Source organism: Leopardus geoffroyi, chromosome C1 (assembly GCF_018350155.1).
Source record: "Leopardus geoffroyi isolate Oge1 chromosome C1, O.geoffroyi_Oge1_pat1.0, whole genome shotgun sequence".
NCBI classification, from domain to species: Eukaryota; Metazoa; Chordata; class Mammalia; order Carnivora; family Felidae; genus Leopardus; species Leopardus geoffroyi.
This window is the reverse complement of record NC_059328.1, coordinates 212401790-212429148: the sequence shown is the minus strand read 5'-3', so window position 1 is coordinate 212429148 and position 27359 is coordinate 212401790. Positions and strand designations below refer to the sequence as shown.

At 44.5% G+C, this 27359-nt stretch overlaps 1 protein-coding gene across 2 annotated transcripts in view; it reads left to right on the top strand.

Moving 5' to 3' along the window:
- DNER (delta/notch like EGF repeat containing) overlaps positions 1–27359 on the top strand; it is a 322224-nt gene that overhangs the window by 140169 nt on the left and 154696 nt on the right. For both annotated transcript variants that reach the window (XM_045481582.1, XM_045481583.1), the window contains exons 3-4: positions 1879–1973; positions 4673–4839. In XM_045481582.1, coding sequence (XP_045337538.1) covers positions 1879–1973; positions 4673–4839 — 262 coding nt within the window. The remainder of the gene's footprint in view (positions 1–1878; positions 1974–4672; positions 4840–27359) is intronic.

Sequence of the window (27359 nt, the reverse complement as noted above, 5' to 3'; positions counted from 1 at the left end):
GAGGAATTTTCAGCAGATCCTTGAGAGTTGACATATAATCTAAATTTGCTAGCTAGGAGAGTTGAGGAGCAAATCCAAATCGTGACTTTGAGGTGATATCCATAGGGTATAATTCCGTTCCATATCTTGCATTTTATAGGGCATCTTGTGATTGCATATTATTGCAGGTTTTATAGCTCAAGCGACAAAACACATAGATCTTTGTGTAGCAGATTTAGAGTCAAAGAATGTGTGTAGAAGTTTCTCTCATCATTGTCAAAGAGACAAGGTAGCATCTCTTCTTTCATTTTCTTGGGTAATTGTAACCAGTGACCCATTTTTTTTTTTTTCATTGCCACACAATTTATCAAGGCCATCTTCAGACCGCAGGGCAGTGCTTATAGCCTACCCAACAAAACTCTGGACGTGTTCTGATTTCAGACTTTTAACAAATGCTTTGAAGTTATGGTTTTAATTCCTCTTTGCTGAATGACTCACTTCTTGAATGTGAACTAGATTTGATTCTACATTTGTCAAGGAAGTGTCCTTTAAAGAAAATTTCTCCCCAACCACCCATTTCAATCTATTTATTTAAAGACCTCCTGTCCTGTAGTTGGTAAACGTAAAAAGAAACGCCTCGTCTTCTTGTCATGCTGTAATTTCTTAGGCTGTTTCAAGAAGCGGGTTAAAAGTTGCCAGAGGAAGGTGTGAATATATTTGGGTTTCTCCTTTCGTGAAATAGTGATGCTTCAGAAATGTGACGCTATTTGAAGTCTTAAGGGACTAAAATTGTTGTAACAGTTGTCTGTTAACACAAATTTAACGAGTCGGGCTTCCATCTTTGAATACCCATGGTGGGCTTACTTTCTGGCATTTGACTGTCAGGCCTTCTGGGGCATATATTCTCAGCATTGGGTGTGGGTGGAGGTGCTGAGAATTTCTGTATTGTTCTCAGTTAATTCAGTGATGATGGACACATATAATACCACCCCCTTTAATGTTTCTTTATTTTTTTTGAGAGAGAGTGAGCACAAGCAGGGGAGGGTCAGAGAGAGAGAGAGGGAGAGAGAGAATCCCAAGCAGGCTCCACGCTGCCAGCACAGAGCTCCACGCAGGGCCAGATCCCATGAACTGTTGAGATCATGACCTGAGCCGAAGTTAAGGGTCAGACACATAACTGACTGAGCCACCCAGATGCCCCTCATGCCCCTTTGTTTTGACTCTACTGGGTGAAGACAGTGCTCATGGCATGAGGAGTAAATGAGTAAGTTGGTCAGAACCACCCCATTGGACGCAGCTCAAGTGTTCACAGTGTGTTTTCCGATGAACACCATTATTCCCCCCCCCTTGAACTCCCTTTACATACATATCAGCGAAGGTGTAGTCCATAGGGGGAAAAAAAAATAGGCAGCTTCCCAGTCCCCTGGCCTTAACGCATGCTCCTGAGACCCACCTCTGCACAGGGCAGGGTCACCCAGACTTAGCACTTCTTGCCTACTGTTCATTCTAAGGCTCGCTCTCCTAGTTAATGCTTGCTGCACAGAAGCTAGTCCTTAAAGCCTGTCCTCTGGTTCTCCAAGCACTGAGTCCCAGACTGAGCATAGAGCAGAGGCCACTGACCGCTCGCTAAATGGAAGACAGCGGGGAGTGGACCCCTGCAGCGTCCTGTTCATCAGTCATAGCGATCTGGGAATTGGTAGACGGCTCTCAGGAAAGCTTTGGCGTTTCAGGAAACCCAGTGGCAAAGCTTTCATTTTCTTTTGAGTCTGTACCATGTCACCTGTCTTCTCTCTGTCTCCACCTCAGTGTCACCCAAAGGTAGCTTCTGGAATTTTGCTTTGTAATATTATCATGTGTGATGATCCACCCTGATAACTTGTTTCTTCCTTTTTTTCCCAGGTGGTCCCAGATATTGCCTGTGGGAATGCCAGTTCTAACAGCTCTGCCGGTGGCCGCCTGGTAACCTTTGAGGTGCCACAGAACACATCGGTCAAGTAAGAAAACTCGCAGTTACAAACCATTAAGATCGATACTGTGACCCTATGCTGGGTTGTGTCTGTCCATGTAACTGGTCAGTCCAGTGAGAGTCATGAGCAGAGTTCCATGTGTAGATGTGGCCTAAGTGGCTCACAATCCAGAAGGAGCTATTTCAGGGAAGAATATTGCAGTGGGGATCCTGTTGGGTGGAGATGTGGAACTGGATGGGATGAGTAAGGTGCGAGATAAGAAACCTTCACTTCCCAAGTGACTTTTGCTTCCAGAATTCTTTGGTGTCTTACGATTTGAATGGGCTGTTGGTTAAATTCATGTGCATCATTTGCCCCAATTTAAAATCCAAGCATTACAATTTTATCTGAGAAGAAAGTGTTTTGTTTTGTTTTTATTTATTTTATTTATTGTTTTAATTAATTTATTTCTGAGAGGGAGAGAGAGGGAGAGGCAGACAGAGAGGGGGACAGAGGATCCAAAGTGGGGTCTGTGCTGACAGCAGAGAGCTTGATGTGGGGCTCGAACTCACAAACTGTGAGATCGTGACCTGAGCCGAAGTAGGACTCGTAACCTACTGAGCCACCCAGGTGCCCCTTGTTTTGTTTTTAAACTTAAGCTCTTTCAAACTACATACTGCCCATGGAGGCGGGCAGGGATGGGGAAGAGGCAAGGGGTCTGCCCCTGCCGTGTGTCAGGTGCTCTGTGTCACTAGGGAGTGGGGTGGAGCCAGCCCTGGAGTGACCCCATCCTGTCTCCCACTACTCATTCTTCTCTGATGCTATTACCTGCCAACCCCCCCGCCCCCACGTAGCCAAATGGGAGTTTGCTGTCCAGTCTTCAGGGACTTTAGAAGGCCGAGGGACATGTGACCCTGGTTAACTAGTGCTCTGTATCAACTCCCTAGTAGGGGGGCCGTGGGCACTTTGGGCCTCTTCTATTCATACAGAATTGTTTTTGCCCACCTTGCTTTCTTTTTTAAAATGTTTATTTTTGAGAGAGAGAGAGAGTCAGAGAGTGTGAGCAGGGGAGGAGCAGAGAGAGGGGGACAGAGGGTCTGAAGCAGGCTCTGCACTGTGATAGCAGCGAGCCCGATGCGGGGCTTGAACCCACGAACCGTGAGATCATGACCTGAGCCGAAGTCAGACGCTCAACCGACTGAGCCACCCAGGCGCCCCTGCCCACCTTGCTTTCTAAACAATGGGGTCCCTGAAATTTTTGGAAGGGGGACTTTGTTACATTGCCCCTGCGTCCCCTCCCCCCGGGGCCTTGAACTCAGTCTGGTGGCGGGAGAGTCAGAATGGGCAGTGAACTTCGCACCGGGAAGAAGTCCCCGAGGGGAGAAAGGTGTGGCATCTGAGGCAGCTTCCAGTGCTACCAGCAGGGGGACCCCGGTCCTAAGTGTTTCATTGCTCATAGCACAGATGATTTGTGCTGGTCAGAGCTGGCTTTGGGGAGGATCAGTAGTTTCCTTTATGTGTATGAAACCATCTCATAGTGCTTTCTTTTCTGGGTCATATTATCTTTCTTTCATAAGCCTTTCCAAATAGTTCTGATCCTCTACCCCTTTAAATACTCTACCTGCCCCCCGATCAGCTTGAAATTCTCCAGGCCCCGTCTGGGCTTCAGGACTGGGCAAAAATAGCAGGTTGACCCAGGCTGAGTCATCTCTGCGTGCCCTGAATCCACCTGCAAGAATGGCTAGCCCCCGTGTACTTACATTTATTCACGAATTCAACCTTTTACGAAACCCCGACTGAACACCCAGCCGCAAGCCAGGAGCTCAGCGCTTAGTACACCGATCTTCTCCCGAAGGTGGAGACCCGGTTTTCTAGGAGCACAGAGGAAGGAAGGGACAGCTGGGAAGGGACAGTGGGAAGATGGTCAGGGCAGGTCTCAGAGAAGAGATGACCCATGAGCTAAGCCTTGCAGAATGTCACTTAACCAGGCATGCAAGGAGGCAGAGGTTGGGAGCTGGGAAGGAACCTGGTTGGGGAGGGACAGTGGGTCCGTGTCGCTGGAACGCTGGGCTGCAGGATTTGAGGCTGAAAGGGGAACTGAGGCTGAGGCCGATTTGCTTCCTAGCGTCTCATTCTTGGGACTTTACCCTGAAAATAAGAAGCCAGGAGAGGCCTGGAGCATGGGAGGTGACACACTTTTGCTTACGTTGGCAGCACAACTCAGGTGGCCATCTGGGGATGCAGGACACATTTGTAGTAAATTCAAGCAGGACTCATATTGTGTGGATGTGGAAGGATTTGTCTCTAGAAGAACTCAGTGTACTCTTTTATTCTTTTTTTTTTTTTTAATGTTTATTTATTTTTGAGAGGAGGTGCGGAGGGGCAGAGGGAGAGGGAGACACAGAATCCGAAGCAGGCTCCAGGCTCTGAGCCGTCAGCACAGAGCCTGACGTGGGGCTCGAACCCACAAACTGTGAGTTCATGACCTGAGCTGAAGTCAGACGCTCAACCGACCGAGCCACTCAGGCACCCTAACCCTTTTATTCGCAATGAAAATTGTTATTCGAATGTGAGTTATCGGTGTTTTCTGTGGTATATTTTGAAGCAAGTGGGAGACCTTTGTAATGATTTCCTGAGACCTTTGTGGATGTACATGTCATTTCATTTTTATTTTCGACTTGGACGGACTGGTGCTAAGATGAATTTTTCTGAAAGGGACTTTTGGTTTACTTCACCCCCGTTTTCAGAATTCGGCAAGATGCTGCGGCCTCGCTGATTCTGCTGTGGAAGGTCACGGCCACGGGATTTCAGCAGTGCTCCCTCATAGACGGACGGAGTGTGACTCTTCTCCAGGCGCCTGGGGGTCTGGTCCTCTTGGAAGAGATGCTCGCCTTAGGGCACAATCACTTCATCGGTGAGTTATGGAAGTCTGCCCGTCAACACATCTGATTCCACCCAACCTTGGTTTGGGCATTAGGGCGTTTTGCTCAGATAATCTGAGTTTTGGCCATCAACAAAACGTCCTCCATTTTCGAGGAGGTTTTGCTTAAACATCCAAATTGATTTATAAGGTAGCATCTCCTGTGTGGCTCGATATGGAAAAAACGTGGGCTCTGGAATCCTGAGACTACGTATCCCAGCCCCGGACAGAGCGTCATAGATGTGTGACCTTTGGCGCATAATGTTCTGAATCTGCTTTCTTTTTGACTCCAGTCTGCAAGATGCTGGACAGGGTACAGTGGGCAGGAATTGTGGGCAACTTTAGGCACTGAATGTTGGTGTCTCAGAAAAAACCCTGTTCTCCCTTGATTTACACCTGACCTAGGGCCCGGGGCACAGCACCTCGGAAGCGATTGGCTACATCTGAGCCTCTGACTCACAAGTGACTTGAGGACTACATCTTCCCCCTGGGCTCCTCCTTTTCACCCACCCTTCCCTCCTGGGTCACTTTTGACTTTTCACTTTCTCGAATAGTGTCAGTCTGCAATTTCACCTGCCCTAAACGACCACATGCCCGATTAGCCCAATTTTCAAGTTCCTCTGCCCGAGAGTAGAAATGGCCCTCGTACAGTGTGACCCCCACTCACTGCCTCCTGCCCCTCCCAAGGGCAACATCTGGGCAGTTTCCAGAGGACCCTTCCCCTGGTAGGCATTCTGACTGTACCCTGTGTTGCCTTCACCCCTCACCCAGCGCAGAGTATCTTTGGGGTTGGAGCTTGTAACCCCAGCCTCTCTGCAGGCGGACATCGTCAGCTGCTTTATCAGAGCTCCTTGCATCTTGCCGCCTCTACTCAGACGGGAGCTCAAGTTCAGACTCCACCCATCCCAGTCCTTGCATCCTGCTGTTTATACCACTCCCTGTCTGGTCATATATGCTAACAGTCCTCACCTGGAGAGGGGCAGTGACAGCGTCTCTCAGGGGTGTTGTAAGGGTTCAGTGGGATAATGGTTGTGAAAGTGTAAGTTACGAATGTTAGGGATGATTCTAGGTACTTTCTCTAGCTTGTCCTGAGAGACCCTAAATATTTTGCTAAATGAAATGGAAAAGTATATGAAAGACATATTCTCTAAGGTGTATATTGGATCCAAGTTTCATAATGAAGACGAACTGGTGAAATGAAATGCTCGGCTCCATATAATTTTTGTCACTTTTTCATTTGATCGACCCTCCTCTGGTAAGAAGGCCGTTTCCCAGTCTTTGGAAATCCAGCTGTGGAGTGGTTGGGGGATGTTACTGGGTGGAGAGCTTGGTGTGGGGAACGGACTTACTGGAAAAAGAGAGTAGGGTATTTCATTTCGGACTGATGTTTGTCTGTTCAGATAGCTGTTGGATTACAGCATGATGTAATATTGTCCAAGTCAAATCTGAATTTCACTCCCCAAAACATACTTCCCCGTCTGTTGTAACAGTTCATCTAAAAGGATACAGTTTGTGTATTTTGGTAAATAGTTTCAATTTTATTTCATATTGATTTTGTCAGCTTTTCTTTTTAGTGGATTAAGCTGTCCTCTGACGTGGAGCTAACATTTCACAAAAACATATGTGCTGTCATCACTCTGTAAAATGTCGTTAGTGTTACCAGAAGCTATCCATTCAAAAGCTATTACCTTTGATATTACGTTTAGTTGTAGCATAACTATAACTTGAGACTGATGTTGGGGTTAAGGGTAGAGATTAATAAAGAAGGATTTTCTAGCATTAGTATAATTTTATACCCTTAACATACAAGGAATTTTATGAACTCTAACAGAATTTGTGCTCATTTTTCTAACAAACAATTGCATGGTAGTATATTGCTCCTTACAGGAGTAATTTTTGAAAATTTAATGTGGTATATTAATAACTAAGGAATTTTTTTCTCAAAAATTATACTTGAGGTGCCAGACGGTTTTGAGATGAGGTGATGGTGATTTTGAGGAACATGCTTTATTTCTCTAAGCTGCTGTTTTCCATTTGGAAAATTTGTGGTCTGATGTCTTTTTAAATTTCATAACTCGAACACATTCTAAGTGCTTTGGGCGGCTTTGTATCGGAGCTCACAATCTTCTAGTGTTATTCTCTTTCAGGATGGGGCCAGTCTTGTCCCAAGCTTTTTCTGAGGAAGAATGGCTACCTTCCTCCCAATGGACCACAGGCTGCCACACATTGCCGGCTCCTTCCTTTACGAGGTCTTTTCATCTTAAAGGAGCAAGATTTACCTTTTGTGATCATCGTGGAAGTCTTATGTTTACTGCATTGATGTGTGTTTAATGTTCTTTTTAATTTTTTTAAGGCAGCGTCTTAAAATGATTTATTTTTACAATACTGGGCTCTCTAGACACGAATGCAGTTTAGCTAAGAACCAAAAGACCATTCTAAAGAGTACAGAGCCTCCATTGACAGATAGACAAATGGGATGCCAGTGCGGGTGGGAGAAAACTTCTGCACCAAAGGGCCAGTAAACCTCCAGACTTGTGGTGCTGTGTTCTAGTCACTACCACTCCTTTCTAGAAAGAGAGGCACTTGCAGGAATTGACTGTCCCCTCTCTGCCCTTCATTCTCAACTGGGTCCACTTACAGAATTGATGACCAAAGGTCTTTTAATATTTCTTGTTAATTAATGTATTTATTTTTGAGAGAGAGACAGAGAGACAGAGAGAGAGACAGAGACAGACACACAGAGAGAGAGAACATGAGCAGGGGAGGGGCAGAGAGAGGGAGAGTGAGAATCCCAAGCAGGCTCCATGCTGTCAGCACAGAGCCTGACCTGGGGCTTGATCTCACGAATCATGAGATCATGACCTGAGCCGAAACCAGCAGTCAGATGCTTAGCCAGCTGGGCCACCCAGGTGCCCCTGTTGCTCTGTGCAACAGAGTAGAAGAGTCCCTATGTGCTTTTCGGAGACAAACTTGGTCATCGTCACTGGCTTTACACAAATATCCTTTTTAAAAGTTTATTGCCAAGACCCTGTTAATGTTCTACATGGTCCAGATGATGATGTACTTATATTTGACCTATTTCAGTGACACTCCATTGAATTAAAAGAAAATTTTTTTGATGTTTATTTTTGAGAGAGAGAGAGCACAAGCAGGGGAGGGGCAGAGAGAGAGGGAGACACAGAATCAGAAGCAGGCTTCAGGCTCTGAGCTGTCCGCACAGAGCCCGATTTGGGGCTCAAACTCACGTACCGTGAGATCATGACCTTGAGCTGAAGCCAGACTGAGCCACTCAGGCACCCCCCCACCCCCGCCAGTGAATTTTTAAAACAGATTCCTTTCATTGACATTGCCTTATGAATATTTATACCCTTTGATCGAAAGAAAAAGATGATAAAACATTTCACAAAGCATGTAATTCTTCCTTCTGTGCCTCAGTGCATCACCTTTCCCTCCGTGTTGTCACCCAGTTTCAATGCTTCTGCCCGCTCCTTAATCATCTCTTTGCTTTTCCTAAATGTGCTTCTTTCAACTATGTTATTTGCTTTAGGCACTGTTTTGAGGTCAGGCACTAACTTGACTTTTGTGTTGCATTGTCTGCTCCATGGCCAGCAGCCCTGGTGCTCAGGAGCTTACTGAGTGATTCATCCGCTCCCTGGTTCATGGCCCCAGATAGGAAGGGATTCATGGTTCCAGTTGTATTTCCATGATAAGCAGTTGTCGGTCTTGTGTAAGGTACTGTTTTTGTTTTTTCACTTGAGGTTGCTTGGACACATTGCTGGGGTAGATACTCTCAGGGATGAGGGCCCAGCCAGCTGTCTGGTGTGTGGGCTTCGTGTGAGAAAGCGGTTAGAGGTTGTTGCCATTTCCGCAGGGTAGAAGCCCCGTTGGACTCCTTTTCTAGATTTTTCTTTCTCTGGTCACCTGGCCTTAGGCTTATCTCCCAGTACTTCTCCATGGTCTCTGTCCATCCATTGCCTGTCCCATCCCCACCTGGACCTCCCCCCTGCCTCATCTTGTCCATGCCTCAGACCCCCCAGATCTGTTCTTCTTTGAGAACTCATTTAAATTCTCCTTATTTGGAGTGGTGGAGGAGGAAAATGGCCAACCCAAAATTCTACTCTACCTGGATTCTGAAACCCTCTGAAACTCTACTTATGAATTCTTATAAACACACAGGCAACCCTGGAATATTCTCACAGTTAGTCCTTATTTTGATCAGAAAACCCAGGTGGCAAGGCATGTCTGCTTTACCTGTATCTCTGTTTACCTGCCTGTTCAGAGAAACCCCTGCTTTTTCCTTCACACTTTTCTCTTTTATAATCCAGATCTGTTGTTAACCTCAATCTGGCATTTTTCTTTCTTTCCCCTTCTTTGAAATAATTTTCATTTTGATCCATCTCATTCCCTTCTCATTCTTTCTTCTTCTTTTTTAATGTTTATTTATTTGAGAGAGAGAGAGAGAGAGAGAGAGAGAGAATGAGCAGAAGAGGGGCAGAGAGAGAGGGAGACACAGAATCTGAAGTAGGCTCCAGGCTCTGAGCTGTCAGCACAGAGCCTGACGCAGGGTTCGAACTCACAAACTGTGAGATCATGGGATCATCTTGACAGTGGTCTCACTACTCGTATTTGCCTCTCTGTCTTCCCTCATTCTCTTCTCCTGCCTGTAACCCGCTGTTTTTCTCTATAACCTTTTACCATATTTATATCATTCTTAACAATGTGTAGTACGTCTCTGACATCTAATTTATTTCATAAAAATGAGTGCATTTTTTTGTTTAATCCACACCAGTGGTATTTTGTTCGTGACCTACTAAAAAGCCGCCCTTAGGACTTGAGATCCCCTTCACCTTCATAAAGAAATGAGTAGTGCAAGCTAGAGCCCGTAGCAACGTCCTTGTAGGAGTTGGGCTCGCTTCTTCAGGATTACAGCTGCGAAAGTAGCCACAGAACCCTAGAGATAATGACTTCCAGGTCTTTGTAGCTGATGTTCTAACTAGATGAGAAATTTTCCCATTCTGCCTGTGCCCCCTGGGAGGGAGCTATAACGCACATTAGGTTTCCTTGATTCTAAATTTTCAGCTTAAAAAGATTCTTGTCCTGCAAAATGTTTCTAGAGCAATATGTTCTCTTTAGTTTCTTCTCTTGACAAATAAGGGGGAGTAACACGGTACTTTAGCAGGTACAGTGAAAGTTGAGACTTTTCCTTTGGTCAGACTCCACTGGTGCAACAGCCCTTCACAGCCTCAGGGTTTACATCTTTATGGTCTTAACTGATGATTGATCCTTATTGGCATCATGACGTTTTCTTGGAGATACAATCTTTTGTAGGATGGCAGTTTATACCGACTTAAAAAATGTTTTTTAAATGCTTTAAATTTTTATTTTTTGGGGAGAGAGAGCATGCAAAAGTGGGGGTGGGACAGAGAGAGGGAGAAGAGAGAATCCCAAGCAGGCTCCACCCCCAGCACAGAGCCCAACGCAGGGCTTGATCTCATGACTGGAAGATCATGACCCAAGCCAAAAGCAAGAGTTGGATGCTTAACCAACTGAGCCACCCAGGCACCCTGACTTTTTTTTTTGTTAATGACAGAATTTTAAATATACAAGCAACTGATACTTTATTCTTAGGCAGAAGTTCCTAATCTGGGCTCAGTTGGACCATGGTTCTGTGGCAGCCATGGGAGTCAAAGGTTACTTTTTGAGAATCCCATTAATCTCCTGAAAATGCGCTGCAGATTTTTATGTGTTTGTACATTCCTCTAAGACAGGGCTAAAAGTTCATTGGATTCTCAAAGATATCTGAGTGCAGGGGCGCCTGGGTGGCGCAGTCGGTTAAGCGTCTGACTTCAGCCAGGTCACGATCTCATGGTCCGTGAGTTCGAGCCCCGCGTCAGGCTCTGGGCTGATGGCTCAGAGCCTGGAGCCTGTTTCCGATTCTGTGTCTCCCTCTCTTTCTGCCCCTCCCCCGTTCATACTCTGTCTCTCTCTGTCCCAAAAATAAATAAACGTTGAAAAAAAAAAAATTAAAAAAAAAAAAAAAAAAAAAAGATATCTGAGTGCAAACATTTTAGAGGTGCTCACTTTAAGCTATGTGTGTGATCCTTTGAGGATACATATGCTTTTCAACATTCTCTGTCCGTTTAGCGATGTTTCTTTTGACAGACTTACCTGCTTCCTGTGTCTCCATATCAAGGAACTTAACCAACGTTTATTTAGGGCAGCAGGGCTGTGGGAAATACTCAATTCTGTGTTAGTTTAGAAAGTACACCGTGCATGCCTCTCATTTCCCAAGCACTGTGCCAGCCTGGAAATGCAAACATGCTGTAGGTGGGGTCTCTGAGCGAACGGGGCAACAAAGGCAGAGACAGGTGCTGTGGACAAGGGACGTGCAAAGTGGCACAGGGTTCAGAGGAAGGAGCAGCTACCTGCCAGGGGAGGTAGGGCAGGCAAAGTGCTCTCCTTGGATGTACGAAGTGCAAGGGTGTGGCATTTTGATGGCACAGGAGTCTGTGTCATTCAGATAATTTAACGATAGTGCTAGAAGTTGATGAATGGCCATCACAACTGGAAATAGAATTTAATTTCAGCAAGCATGCGATGGCAGATCCCATCCATTCCTCCAACTGCCTCTCATGTTGGGTGTGAACAAATTTCTATAGAGTGAAGAGCTCCAGGTGTGAATTTTATTTCTTGGGCTCTCTGTTTATCTTCAACAGGCAAAGGAGGGACCGACCGTCTAGTCTTTGACAATGGATTTCCAGGTGGTCCTTTGGAATCCTTCACGAAAGCTCTATTTTCTTATTCCTGAACTCTCCCTCTTTCCTCCCTTTGGGTAAACTATTCCTGTGAACGTTGACCTTTAAAATATGTTTCCAAAGCAATTTAGCTAGAGTTGGGATGCTTTATCCTGTGAGTTTGGTGAAGAGAACAGTTTGGGGGAATGTGCTCTGAAAAGACAGGGGATACCATAGGACATACCAGTTGGAGTAAAGGGTGGTGGGCAGTATTCACAGGAGAAGAGTTCAAAAGAAAAGTAGGGACAGGAGATTTCTTAACTTCATAGTTTGGCTGGAGAGCTTCCCGAAGCCATCCATGCATAGCGGCCAATATTATTATAATTTTTTTTTTTGCGTGTGCCTATCTCAGCAATTTCAACATCAGGTCTCTGGATAGAGGTCTCACTTTATTTCAGCCGTTTCTTGATGAATTCTTTTGTTTCTCTCTCAGGAGATAAATAGGCCAGAGACTCCCCCTCCCCACCTGCCATGTTTCTCCATCTTGTTACTGGCTGGTTTCTTGCTCTGTGTGACCTCCTCTCTGTGACCACCCCCCTGGCCGTGGCTCCCTGTGGAAGACACAGGGTGGCAGGGAAGGGGTGGGAAGGGAAAAAGGGCAGATATAGACCAAGACTTGTCAGAAGGAAGGATTCCCATGCGGAGTAAAAGGTGCTTAGCATACGTTTTCCTCTTACTTGTTGGAAAAGGTCACTGGGAGATGCGGAATCAAATTGGTAATTCTTGCAACGGTGAAGATTTTATGGCCTGCTTATCTCTCCTCCACACACTCTTTAAGTTATATTTTTCCTGGCTCCGATGTCCATTTTAATTTGTATTTCACTATTTAATGGCATACATTTTCTGTGAGCTCCTCAGGTCTTACGGAATAAGTTCGGGTATAAAGAAATAAGATAGAGGTTGGGGCACTTAAAATTTTAATATATTCTTTTACTATACCTTGATAATACCTTCATGATTATGAAGTGTTTTAGGACCATTAGGATATTTGCATCCTAGCTCTGACCCAGTAAAGTAGGGTTGATTTTTGGAAATGCTGTAACTCATCATTCCTGTGTGCAGGTTGCTACAGGACTAGTTTCTAAAATTACCCCCGCGTTCTGGCAGTGTGAGACCTTGCTCAGTTGCATGAAACCCTTGGGCTTCCTTTCTTTAGACCTTCTGCAGGTCATTCTCAAACAAGCAATATTTTATTAGCTCCTACTAGTGGAGGTGGATCGATTACACAGCTTGCCATCCAAATCTGGGTTTCTGAGATCTCGGGCCCCTTGGCTATACAGTGAGCTGGAACTTTCCTGTCTAAGCCCACAGGTACTGAGCCTCCTCTAGCCTTTGGAGTGAAATCTGATTTCTTGCAAACATAAGATCCCACTGTCCCGAGTCCCCCCCGCTTCACGACTATCACCCTGTCTGACTACTCTCCCATGGTAGGTCTCGTCTCTGTGGTAGGGACTCTGTCTTCATGAAATTCCCAGAAGTTCTGCTCAGCTCTTACGTACTGATGCCAGCCCAGAGTGGGGCTGTGTTTCCCCTGTGGTTTAAATGGCTGGTTACCCTTCGCTGACGTTCACCTCACCCAACCCTGCATATTCCCGTTTGTTCTTATCTCTGGCATCATTTTTTCCCCCAGCTCTGTCTCCTTCTGCTTCTTTTAAACTCATAAAAGTTTTGCTTTACCAGCTAAGTCTTACTTTTTCCTCTAATAATCGTAGTATCAGCGAACATCACACAACGTAGCCTCTGAATGCTCTCTATCCTCTTTTTTATGTATGTGGATTTTATATCTTTTGATTAGACTGTAAATTTCTAGAGAGAATGGACCATATCACAGCTCCTTGTATCATGATGGCCATATGGTGGCCACCTGAGTGATTAAATTTTGTTCGCATGTAACAGTTACTCTGCTCAGTAAATGCCAGGGGAAGAAAATTTCTAGTTGCAAATGTCAATCTTAAGAATTCTTTGTAGATTTTTATAACCCTGTGTCCAGGGCATTTAGAGTTTCCCCCCTTTATTACATTAAAAGTATTTTAGAGGATCAAATACAAGAGAGAAAGAAAGAAAGAAAGAAAGAAAGAAAGAAACTTCTTCATTTCCATCATTCTTTCTTCTTTCCATCATTCTTTTGGGAATGCTACATTTTATATTTTGTCCTTTAAGGTGTCGTGCTCTGGGGGCCTGGGGGTAAAGTAGTCAAAGAAAATTGGGAAAGGATACCAGCTATAGAATCATTAACATCTTCTTTTGCTAAAACCGAAAGATTTAACAAAGAAAATGCAAATATCTCACCTTTTCATGGTCACCTTAAAACCACAGTTGAATATGGTCTATTGAACTCCCTGTAAAAGAAAGAAAAGAAACTTGAAAGTGTTCAAATAAAAAGCAATAGTTGGAACAAAAGTAGGGGATGGGTAAGGCTGTCCTGAACAGCATAATTTGGATAAAATTCTTATAGCTCCCATTTGCCTGATTGGAAGATTTCTATTAAATTAAATTTTACCTAGATTGAAACCACATTTCTGGATTATCAGCAATCACGATTATTCTTTTTTTGATCTTTTTATTATTGGTATTGAATATTAGAATTTTTTTTTTATTAGTTGTCCTTGCACGTCAATGCCTTGCTCTTATTTTCCTAAATACTGTCATGATCAACATCATTTATTTATTGGTACCTATTGATCGTGGTGATAAACTAAGCATTGTAAACAAAACCACATTCCATTATGGACGTGTGTGGTCCCTAGAGTTGACAGTCTAAGGTTCCCCGGGGCCCCACAGAGTGTTGGTTGTCCTGGCTATGGTGGCATGAGATGTTTCTCTTACCCCCCGGGACAGTCTGGAATTAGGCTCTGTGGAAAGCAGATTGCCGGTCGACCCACAGACCTGGCTGCTAAACATCAGATTCCTTTACAAGCTCTTCAGGTCGTGCTTTCACACACCGTAATTTGTGCGAATCCTAGGAACTAATCAGGAAGTAAAGGACAGCCATGTGATAGAGTACTACGAATCCAGATCCGTGCTTCTGAGCACGACTGTCCATTACAAAGCTGCTTCTGTAGATTTCAAGCACCAGTTTCAGAATTTAAGGGAACAAAGAGTCTGCTGGTGATTCTCCTCTATTATGTGGGCCTGATGCATCAGGTGGAACTGTTCGCCTGGTTTTGAGAGGCAAACCCAAGGTAATGTCTTCGTAACCCTAAATTCTCCCTTTCTCCCTCCCGCTTCGGCCACATTGTCTCTCCCTCTCCCTCAGCCTTTTATTTTAAAAAATAAAAGTAGCACATTTTACTAGTGGATTACTTGGGAGAAATTAATTAGTAAGGAAAATTATCTTTATGTTTTAAAGAATTTCTTGTTAGCTCTGAAAATAAGCTTACCAGTTTACTGTCCAAGTTTTTCTTAGCTTCTGTCAGCGCAAATTTCAAGTTAGAAAGTAATTTAATTAATCGCTGTTTACAGCCAATTTCTGCCCCTCTATTGTACCTCTTTTTCTTCTTCCTAAGGGGGAGAGAGGGAGTATGGGAAAGAGTGGAAGAAAGAGGGAGGGAGAGAGAGATTGATTCTTAGGGCTAAACCTTGGAACTATGGTTTTCTCTCACCAAAAGATAATATACTCTCTTTTGAAAAACTTGAAGACTCTATGGCAATAGATAATCTAAACATAAATAGCATTCACACTATTTTTTGGTAAGAGGAACACATTCATATGCTGTTTGATTATTTGCCCATTTCACTTCATGTGTCACTGACATTCTTTTGTGTGAGTAGGTCTTCTTCATGGCTGTATAGTGTTCCATCAAATCAATGTACTGTAATTTATTTAACCAATATGCTGCTGTTAAACAGTTGGCTCCTTCATATCTTTTGCCTCTTTATATAGAATTTCAAGCACTGGTATAACCTTGTCTTTGGATCCTTTCTGATGATATATTTGGGTTAAATTTCCAGGTACAGAATTTGCTGGATCAAAGGGTTTATATATTTTAACAACTCTGATATGCATTATCAAACTGTCCTTAAGTTTCTTCCAATATTCACTCAGGTCAGCTAGTTTATCTTTGAAGGAGGATGGTGTCCCCTTTCCACCCACTTGTGGCTAGTGGCTGTTAACTCGATTCAACTTCACATTTACATACACCTCTTAGCAACTTCCTTAGCCATCTGAAATGTTCAGGGATCTCTGCAAGGTAGAAAAGTGGCAACAGTTTCCAGAGAAAGGACAGTACCCATCTCTTTAAGCAGAACATATATAAAGTGGTTACACGTCGGAGTCATAGTAAACAGAATGGTTTCATTGTATTATTGCATTTGCACATCCAGGTAGACATAAAATGGTGGGGGAGGGGAGATGGGGAACGAACAGTGGTCATGTTCCTTACCACGCAGTCAGATTCTAGTGACATTTCTCCTGCTTAATGCTATACAAAGAACATTCATATTCCAGAAGGCTACAACCCCAATTCCATTTCTGTCTCCTCCTCTTAGATTCTTTTGCTTTCCCATTTCCATATCCTGAAGGTAGATATTTAAGTTCCATCTATGGTAGACTTTTTATGAGGTCAAAATTATTCTGTGAGAATGGGGCAAAGGATTTTCCAGAAAAGACAAATATTTTGAAAACCCATGAGAGCTGCTTTAGAGATGATCACTTGACTTTGACACAAGATCATGGTAGTCGTAATTGTTTTTCACAAAGCTCTCAGGTCGAAAACTCAGAGCAGCAAGTAAACGGACCAAAATAGGGCATGTCAGCAGGAAAAAATTGCCTAGCTTTTGGGTGAGGAATATAAATAATTAGGATTTCATTTCAACAAGACTCTTTTGCTTTCTTTTCTCTAGTGCTCTCTCTGACATTTGGGTTTTGAATGCCAAGTTATTTTTGGTATTCACCTACATCCCTGACGAGCAATGTGCTCATGGTTGTCCTGTTTTAATGCCATAATTGTGAGTTTGACCTACAAAAGCTATATTTGCCTGGTAGACAAATGGGAAATCTCATTAAGTAAATACACTGAGAAATACTGTTTGGCTACGTCAGTAGTGATAGCAGCCTCTGGAACACTACCGTGTCAAAGAAACCGGATCTGTATCCTCTCCTCATCCATCCACCTCTCTGTTTACCATCAGTGAATGTTTGTGGATTAATTACCACATGTAGGACACTGTGCTCAGTACTGGGGATACAAAGAAATAGAAGGTTCCAGCTCCTGTATTTGAGAGATTTTTTAGGCTCCAGGCAGACGGGACATAGTCACGTAACCCAGGTAACTCTTACTGTCCCATGGTTCAGTCTTGTTCATCCAGTCACATCAAATAAACCCAGTCCAGTAGCCAATAATGGATGAGAACACTTGGAATCTTTATTCATCTTTTTGAGAGCACATGAACAGCAGTGGGAAGAATGCATTCTTCCCATGCAGCAGAAATCTTACTGATCTTCTCTCCTCATTACTCTCTTAACAGTCTCCATGTGTTTGGCACTGGCCTTGTGAAATTCTCTCCCCCACTCTCATGGCCTGCTCCCCCAAATCTCAGTCCAACATCTAGCCTTTGAGGCTTTTCTTGCCGTTTTCTTTTTGCACTTCTGGCTCGCTCTTCCACGTATCAGTGTAGTGTGTTGGGTTTGTTTGTTTGCTTTTAGTTCTTCTGTCTTGTCCCTTCTTGGGGTTCTCCACTACCAAGAATTTTCCTGGGAACTGACCCAGCACGCAAGCCCTTTCCCCTGAGAAGTGAAAGTGAGAGGAAGAGTATAGATACTCATATAATAAGTAATTGCTGCTCTTGCTAGATACTAATGCTGTTGAGATCATAAGGAGCACATGAAGAGATAAATGAGAAGATAAAATGGTGTGTATTAAATATTGGATGAATTTTAAGGGCTACATGAACTCACAAGGAAAGAATAACCACCCAGCAGAAAGTTCAGGCTTTGGACTTGTACATTTTGAGCTTGGCCTTGAACCGAGGAGCGGGTATAAGGGGGGAAAGACATTCAGGGTAGGAGGGCTGGTATGGATCACACTGTTGGGGGGCGGGGATCAGTTAGGCTGGAGCAGTGGATCTCAATCAAGACGTGAGCCGTGGAGGGTTCAGAAGAGGGTAGGAGGTAGGAGTGAGAGGCTCCGGTGAAGGAGAGAGAGCACGGGTAGGTGGGGGCAGCGGTGCTGGCACAGTATGGTGAGCGCCGTGGAGTAGACTTTGGCGGTGAGCAGGAAGAGCCAACATCGGGGGTGGGGGGGGGGTGGCAGCAGACGGCAGGTCAGCGCCTCCCAGGGACGTTGTGAAGCTGGATTCTCTAGACATGATTGTACGTCTTGGGAGCAAGGGGAGAAGCAGCGTCAAAAGTGACAGACATCGGAGTTGCAGAACGCAAGCGTGGTGAGGGCAGGGCACTGAGTGTGGCCTGCTCACTGTGGTATCACCAGCACTTGCCACAGGGCCTGGGGGATGCAGGCATTGAATAAACGTTGATCAAATGAATAAGTTAAGTACATTTTGAATTCCTGGGAAGTAATCAGAGGGGGGTTATTTTGGAAGTGTGGAAACCCAGCTCAAACTGGAAAACAACCCCTCAAAAAAAAAAAAAAAAATCAAGCAGAGGTGGTGGGTGAGAGTCTCCTGCAAGTGAATGTCCAGGTATGGCTCTGGAGTCACAGATCCAGTGTCACAGAAAGTTTGATCAGACACATTTCTCCCAAGACCATTACAGCCTTCTGGAACACTTGGTTTAGGCTTGTTTTGGGTTTTGTGCCTCTGATTTTATTTTATAGGATACGTTGTCGAGACACAGAGATGCACATGCCTGCATCAGTCCATCCATCACACGTAAATACAGAGGTATGTGTATGTACTCACGTGTCGACACACAGTTGCACCTGCACCCACAGATGCCCGTGCGTGTGTCTGCACATCCATGGACGCACATCCGTACGTACATTTGCACATGTAGAGACACAGACGTGTATATTGCGCGTCTATGATTTAAAGGACTTGACGGATGGAGGACCATAAAAGGGTAGATGGCTTGGAGTCTGTGAGTGAGAGTGTGTAAGGGCGTGTGAAATTGGACAATTAGTTTGGAAAGAAACAGAATCCTTAGAGTTGGAAACAATGCTAGTATATATGAGGAGGATATAGTACGTAGCTAATATTCATGAATAAAAACAATAAGCAAAAACGTGAATTCATTGTCTATTAACGTGATCGTTGTATTTTTCCCTCCTGAAAAGATTTTCATTATTTAAGTATAGTCGACAGACGGCGTGATCTTAGTTTCAAGTGGATGGCATGCTGATTCGACAGTTCTGTATATTATGCGGTGTTCCCCATAAGCGTGGTTAGTATCCGTCACCATACAGCATTATTTCAGGGTTTTTTTCATTTCGTTTTTGAGAGTGAGAGAGAGAGTGTACACACAAGCCAGGGAATGGGGCAGAAGGAGAGAAGGGGAGAGAGGAGAGAGCGAGCGAGCGAGCGAGAGAATCTCAAGCAAGTTCCGTGCTCAGCACGGAGCCCAACCCTAAGATCACGACCTGTGCCGAAATCGAGAGTCAGACCCTCAGTGGACTGAGTCACCCAGGCGCCCTTCGGTATTACTGACCCTAGTCCCACAGTACTTCTCATCCCTGTGACGTCCTCATTTTGTAACTGGGATAGTTGTATTTCAAGGAGCATTTCCTTCAGAGTATCAGAGTGGGATTGGCTTCGACTAACAGAGCCTCAGTCCAAAGCTTGCATTTTGTACTAGGAAGCCAGGTCTCCTGTGGTGGCAGGCAGCCCTTTTACCAAGGCAAGGGCCCCCCCCCCACCCCCCACCCCGCCATGAGCTTTGGATATGGAAGCCGGAGGGGATGCGCGAAATAAGTGAAGGGGATTAAGAGGTACAAACTTCCAGTTATAAAATAAATGAGTCACAGAGATGTAAAGTGTGGCACTGGGAATGGTCAAAAATGTTGTAATAATAGCGGATGGTGACGGATGGTGACCACACTCATGGTGAGCATAGTGTAACGTAGACAATTGTTGAATCGCTGTGTTGCACTCCTGAAGCTAATATTTTCTATGCCAGCTCTACGTCAGCTAAGAAAAATATATTCTATATCTTGACCTTGGTGGTTGATTACTAGAGTTTTTATGTTTGGAAAACCTCATTGTATGTTATTGTATGTAAGTTATACCTCAATAAAGTTCATTTATTTTTATTTAAAAATTTTTTTAATGTCAATCTTTTTTTTTTTTTTTTTTTTTTGAGAGAGAGAGAGAGAGCTTGAGCGGGGGAGGGGTCAGAGAGAGAGGGAGACACAGAATCCAAAGCAGGCTCCAGGCTCTGAGCTGTCAGAATAGAGCCCAACGCGGGGCTCGAACCCACGAACTGCGAGATCGTGATCTGAGCTGAGGTCAGACGCTTAACCGACTGAGCCACCCAGGCGCCCCTAAAGTTCATTTAAAAAAAGAAATGGAAGCTTGGAAAGACCAGGCGCCCCTAAAGTTCATTTAAAAAAAGAAATGGAAGCTTGGAAAGACCAGGCCCCACTTGCTGTGTTTGATCAGTTTTTCTTTGTTTCAGATAGGAACAGGTTCATTTTGTTTGTTTTGTTCTGGGGCCTCTGCCCTACACACTGTGATTCCCGTTAGATTTTCCAGCAGTGAAGGCCGTCTATTCAAAGTCAGATTGGGATTTGGGGCAGTGCAAGGCTGTAAGGGAAGACCGATTGGATTTTTAATTTGCTACACTGAGTATCCCTAGAAAGAACTGACGATCAGATAGCATTCCCAGGACTTCCGTGAAGACTGAAACATAAAGACAATCTGCTCTGGACAGATAAAGGAAACCCTCTGCAGCCCACTAAACTGCCAGTCACACAGAATTCTAGAATTTAATTTTGAGAGAGAGCTGATTGGGAACAGGGACAGTCTGTAACTCACTCCTTCTTGGTGAGCCCCAGAGCAGGCTTGTGGTATTGTTTATAGGCTGGGACAGGGCACGGTTCATAACGGGGCTTGCCACCCAAGTTGGCTTGGGGCTCTGTGTTCAGGGCAGCTCCTGGCTGGAGCTGAAACTACTTTGCTTTGTGGTCAGAGCTGCTAGTGATTACTCCGTCCGCCAAGGTGGTTAGCGGACATGGGAGGTCAGGGGAGTGTTGTGTCACTACCAGCTTTCTTTGCTGGGTTCCTGTTTCTCTTTGCCAGTTCATCCCTCTGGTGTGCTCGTATTTGCCGACACCCCATTTGGGCACCAGGCCTGTCCTCCCTCACCACCTCCCTCTCTTCTTTCCTGCCCCAAATATTTATTTATTTTTATTTATTTAAATTTTTAAAAGTTTATTTATTTTGAGAGAGAGAGCGAGCAGGGGAGGGGCAGAGAGGGGGGGAAGAGAGAGAATCCCAAGCAGGCTCTGCACTGCGGGCACAGAGCCCAGTGCAGGGCTCCAACTCACAAACCGAGATCGTGACCTGAGCCGAAGCCAAGAGTCAGTCGCTTAATTGACTGAGCCACCCGGGAGCACCCCCTCCCCAAAATATTTATTGAGCACCTACTGAGCTGGGTGCCTGCTTGGCACTGGCAGTAGAGCAATGAACAAAACAAATAAAAATCCTTGGCCTCGTGAATCATATGTTTTAGTGGGGCCCCAGGTAATAAACGATTCCACAAATCAATAGAAAGTTACAACTGTGATAAGCACACTGTGCTAAGACTGTAGTTGATAATAAAAATCTGACATGAGTTTGGGGGATTGGGGATCACAATCTTGAAGAAAGGTAATTAGGCTGAAATATTAAGTAGGCGATGCGGAGACCCTTCCAGGCAGAAGACTGGAACTGCATGTGCAAAGGCCCTATGGCAGGAGACAACGTGTAATATCAAAGAAACTGCAACAAGGCCGCAAGGCTGGAGCTTAGAGAACAAGGGCGAGAGAAGTGGAGATGTGGTGAAGTCAGTTGGGTCAGGCATGCTGGGCTGTGGAGGCCACGTTAAGATCTCAGCGGGGAGGAGCTGTCGAAGGGAAGGAACTGGTAAGCACATTCATCCTGTGTATAGTTCCTGCCGAAGCATATGCGTTTTAACGTGGCAGAAAAGAAGTCATCCTTAAGATGATATACCGGGCAGTTGGACATCAGGAGGAGCTGGCAAACCCACAGGTGTCTTTGGCCATATCCCGAGACGTTCTGATTTACTAGGTCAGGCTGGAGCCAACATAACAGTTTGTTAAATAAACTCTGTAGGTGATTCTAATTTTAAGTGTTTGTGAACCAGATAAGTGAGGGGCAGAGTGGTAGAGAACTTTCTGGAGCTCCAGAGAGTGGAGCAGATAGTCAAGGCTGCCTTTGAGCATCTCGAGGACTGAGGCCAAGGGCCTGACTGTTCTTATGGTGACAATGCTCATATGAGCTAGAAATAGTCCAGCCAGACAGACTGAGTCTGAGTCAACGTCTCCATCCCTCCCAGTTGTTTTTCTTTCAAACCCTGGCATACCACCGGGGCTTTACTGCAATACGTTGGCTAGTTTTATTTTTAGTACAATAATACATGCTCTGGAAGATAAAGTTGTTATGCATAATTCAAGAGGCAAACGCATCTCAAATTAGAACTCTGACCAAACACGTGTAAATTCAGGTAACTTCTTTCATGTGACCTCGAAGTTACCAGACCATCTAGTTGGTGCCCACATAAATGTGAGGTTTTGAATCAAAGCAAGGCAAAGGAATGCGATAGAACAAAGGCAGTTGAAAGAAAGATCACGTCCACGATGCTTGCAACAGTTCAGAAGGTAAACACGTCAATCAACCGCTTTTTATGTTAGCTCCTCTGAAGGCCTGGTTCTCTAACGCCTTAACATTTATAAAGTCATCTGCAGCCCAATTAGCTGTGCATTTATAATCTCCTATTACCCTCACATCAACACAGAGAAGTGATTAATTATTTTGACGTTCATAGTAATGCCATTAATCAGAATACATTCATTGGGTATTAATGACTGGATGTGGTGGGTAATTGTATATGAGTTCTACAGTAATTTAGCAATTGATTTACTAGTATTTGATGAGTTGAAACTGTACGAATGGAAGGTTAAGTGATACAATTCTAACTGATTATGAAAAGGCGATCAAATAGACGTTGAAAAAGATTAAATAAATGAAGAATTTCAATTGTATATTCTGTGTGAGCCAACAAAATTTTACAGGAAAGTGCAAATTAATTTTCATGTTCTTCCAATGGGCATTCAGGAACTGGCTTAAAAAAATGTGTCCAATTAGGATGTGGTTTTCATATGCAATGAATTTTTTTTTTCTAAATGGAGATTACTTAATGCCAGAAATAGGCACAGGAAGAGATTTGACAGGCTTTGGTGTAAATTTTGCTCCAAGAAAAGATTTTATAATTTTATTTTTTATACCATCATGCCCATTATATTGGCCAGTGTTTCTTATATTAATTGCTGCATATACTTTTTTTCTTAAATGTTTTTTCAATCCTATGAATTGTAGCCATACCTCATTTATTCACATATTTTTCTTTACAACTTTAAATGTAGCCTAGAGCCTGACTTTTTAAAGTAGAATCTAGGTATGAATTATTCAAAATGGTAGATAGTAAAAGGCACATTATTATGTATGTGTGGTGTACTTTTATTTAGACATTATTTTTAAATTCTAGCAATAATCCTTAAAAGTGGAAATGATTAAAAGAGTTCCATTTAAAAAGTTTGATATCAGAGAAACCGAGTTAGGGGACTCTCTAAATGACCTCCACGCTTATGTGCCAGCACTGCTGTTTTCTCAGGGGACCTGCTTTCCCAGAGCTATTTCCTCAGACCTACACAAGTCTAAGTTCCCCTGAGGATCCCACTTTAAATAGACGTTGGGTTGTTGACGTTGCTGTGGATGATAGGGATGGTGGTGTTGGGAGTGGTGATGGGGATGATGGTGATGATGATGGTGATAATGGTAGTGATGATGGCAATGATGATGATGATGGGGGTGATGGTGTTGATGGGGGTGATGGTGATGATGATGATGATGCTGTGATGGGGATGATGATGATGGGGGTGATGATGATAATGGTGATGGTGATGATGATGGGGGTGATGATGATGGGGGTGATGATGATAATGGTGATGGTGGTGATGGGGGTGATGGTGGTGATGACAATGAAGATGGTGATGGTGGTGATGACCATCATTTATAGAGTCCTTTCTACATGCTTACACCATACTAATAGCTTTGCCAATATTATGACCTTTACTCATAATGACCATCTCAGGAAATAGGTAGTGTATCATCTCTGTTAGAAATAACCCAAGGCATGAGTGGTGTAAATCGCTCTCCCAAATTCAGAGGTGGCGAGAACTCGACCTGGTGGTAGAGCCAAGTATGACCTCCCGTTACCCTGATGTCGGCACTTGGGCCTGGTTAATCATGTTAGTATAGATAGTAAAGCCACTCATTAGGAGGAACTGATTTGGAATTGATGAATAGATGTGGTGGGCAGTTACTTCTGCAGTGTGAAACGTACACTATCTACAGGATAAGTGAGGTGTTACAAATTATAGACTGAACCTGCCCGTTAATATGCACATTCAGTATATCCCTATATAATAAAAGGAATGACAACTAGGTGTTTTTCCTAAGCTTGTGTCCGGTTCTTCCCACTCCTCCCCTGTCTACAGGTGGGCCACTTTCATGGCCAACCCTGCTTGGTGAATACTAAGGAATACAGAGGAGAGGGGTGATGGAATTAGTATTTTGTGAGATTGCCACACTAAGTAGTAGCTAAATAGTGCTTCCTTCTGAGTCAAAGGGCAGACGGTGGGTGTAGCCCAAGAGAAGGGGTTTTATATGATTCCTTTGCACACCTGTATTGGTTAGACTCCAGTCTCATCTGCTGTAATAGAGAGACCTCAGATACATTGGCTGAAGCAAGTTCCAGGTTCATCGCTCTCATGTTACAGTGAGCAGGCGGCTGGCTGGTCCAGGACTGAGAGGGCAATTCTGAACCCTCACCACACAGGTTCCATCTCTGGATTCAGACTTGCTGTCCCCACTGCCGTGGGGCAGTGGGATAGGAGGGATGGGCAGGGCAACACCTGCTCAGTCTTGGTAGATGTACATCACAGAAGTGCCACATATCCCATCCCTGAGTCGCTGAGGAGAGGCGTGTTCTTTAACTGGGTGGCCCAGTTCTCAGCAAAAACTCCTATCATTAAAGGGATGTGAGGAGAATAGATACCGTCGGGCAACTAGTAGTTACTCCTGTAATTCAAATACTCAAGTCTTTACTTAGGACAAATAACTTAGTCTAATATTAGTAGAGGAAGGAGTGTGGGAGGGTGAACCTGTTCTTCAAAAAAAAGAAAAAAGAAACAGAAATATAGCACTCCGGGCTAGTAACCCTTTACTGCGGGAATAGATATTTCTTTTGGAAAAGTGTAGAACGTCAGCCTCAGGAGCCTTGGCTCATGTTACAGTGTAGAGCCCGTGTTTCAGTGCTGACTTTTCATAGTCTTCTCTGCAGCATGAACAGACAGAAGGTGCTGTTGAGATCTGGACAAAGCCAGGAGGCAGTGGTTAAGAGCCGCTGCCTCTGACAGTAAGATTTACTGAGAGCCATTCTGTCTTCAGGGGATAGCCCGGTGATTGTATTTTTTTCAATAGTCGCTCCCCATTATCCCTGCAATTTCTTTTTCTTTGGAGCAAATGATAGTACTTAATACATACTTTTCATAGTCGTTCAGCCAGGTGTAATCCACCCGATGATTTCGATGTGTGGCCAAGGTAGAAGTATTTGGTCTGCTGCTGTTAATGTGCCCTTGTGTCTCCTGATTCAGAAAGCATTTTTGGCCATACGTTACTCGGGAACCGGCAGAAAATGAGGTAATCCACATGAGTGAGTGTTCCAACAGCAGTATCCTGCTTTAAGGATCGAAACTGGAAAGTAAGCAGGCGAACAAAGAACCCAGCCTTTCCATGGAAATCCAGAGAAATCCTTGTTTCCAAAAGACACAAAGACCTTGAATGAGGTCCTAGGGTGGTTGGTGTGGCCAGGCACTACACAGGTGTAGTGACAGCTTTTCTGGTGCGTCTTCACTTTCCACCGTAACTCTCGGTCTGCTGGCATTCTCACACCTGCAAAAGAAAGACAGCTTCGCTCGGGTAGTAGAGGGTATGAGTAAGCCTTGCTTTCAGGATCACGGAGCCCTGGATTTGGTCTGGGTTCATATTTGCTGCCTGCATCAAGCTCTCTTTTTTGCCTCTGGCCTGACATTGCCAAACGATGATTTATTTCTCCGGTTTTGCTTCTCAGTCCACAGGCACGGAGTCACAAATCCATGGGGATCCCAACCAGCTTATTAAGCTTTGCACTAACCTCCATTCTACCTTCTTAAAAAAGTCAGTGCAGATACATCGTTTCATCCATGCTTCTGTGGCATGGGATGTGGGAACTGGGGGGGTTTGCCTTCTCAATGCCTATGTTAATACAAAAACCCTGGGTCTCCAGCTGGAGCTGAAACCCGTAATATTTCAAGCCTTTCATGCCTGTCGGCTGCCAGCCATGGGACTTCCTGGACTGTGAACGGTTTTTATAGGTTATAGGTTTGTGCCAAATGACTCGCCAAGTCTTAATAGGAAAAGTCGGCAGTCTGTTTGCAACACCTACTGCTCAAGTATTTACGGCCAGAATTTTTATTTTGCACGTATGCTTTCCTTTAACAGGAAAGAAAACGGTCTTTAGTCAAACCACTGAGGTGAGAAATGCAAATTTCATTTGCCACTAATCCCAATGAGGTATTAACTACAAAGTCCATTTAAGACCTTTAGTGTTAATATTAAAGAGGACAAGTGGTAAAATAAACAGTTAATGGCCCGGAGCCCGCCATCTTGCTTGCCCTCCCAATTGATGCTTGACCGCTCCGTCCCAAAGATAATGACTGGACCCCCTTTCAGCTGCTCTCCGCTTCTCGTTGGCACCAGGGGAGGCGACTTTGGCAAAGTCACCGTTTTAAAAGGACTGTAGTGATGGCAGGACGTTTTATTACTGTGTTAATGAGCACAGTGTGGGGTTGTGGGCAGGGCAGAGTGTTTGCATGGTTTTGTGCAAGCTTAGGGGAGGAGGAGTAGGGAGAGGCAGAAGGAAACCCAACTTTTATTTGTCATCGTAACTAGTTACTTGAGGGTGTTAACAGATCTCTGGATAATCTTTGGAGAAAGTTTCCCTTCATTATCGTTTTCAAGCTCATTAGGGAAATCACCAGATGTGTAGCAAGAAGTGGGCTCTCCAAGTGTAGCGGTAGCTTTTTCCTTCTTCCCTTCCTCCCTCCACCACGCCCTCCCTTGCCCCTCCCTCTCTTCCTCCCTCTCCTCTTCCTTTCCCAGCATCTGGATTCTAAGGCGAACTATGTAGCATCCTTGAAAGTTTCTGTCGGGGACCACAGTCTCCCCTTTCGATGCCGAAGTTGTCAAAGGCCTGCCATCATGTAGTTCCACATGTCCTCCATGCTGCAGAAATCTTGTCTTTTCTTATCAACCCCACCGTGGAAATATCATGCAGCGACGTGTTTCAGTTAATTCTTCCAGTATGACTCTGCTGTGGTCTGATGTCAACACCCAACCGAGTTTATACCGTGAATATTGGCCCGTAAAGCTTGGTTCTGGCTCCCTGTTCTCTCTCTCTGTTTCCTCTCCCTACGTGCCCTTCCCTGTCCCCAAAATGCAACACCG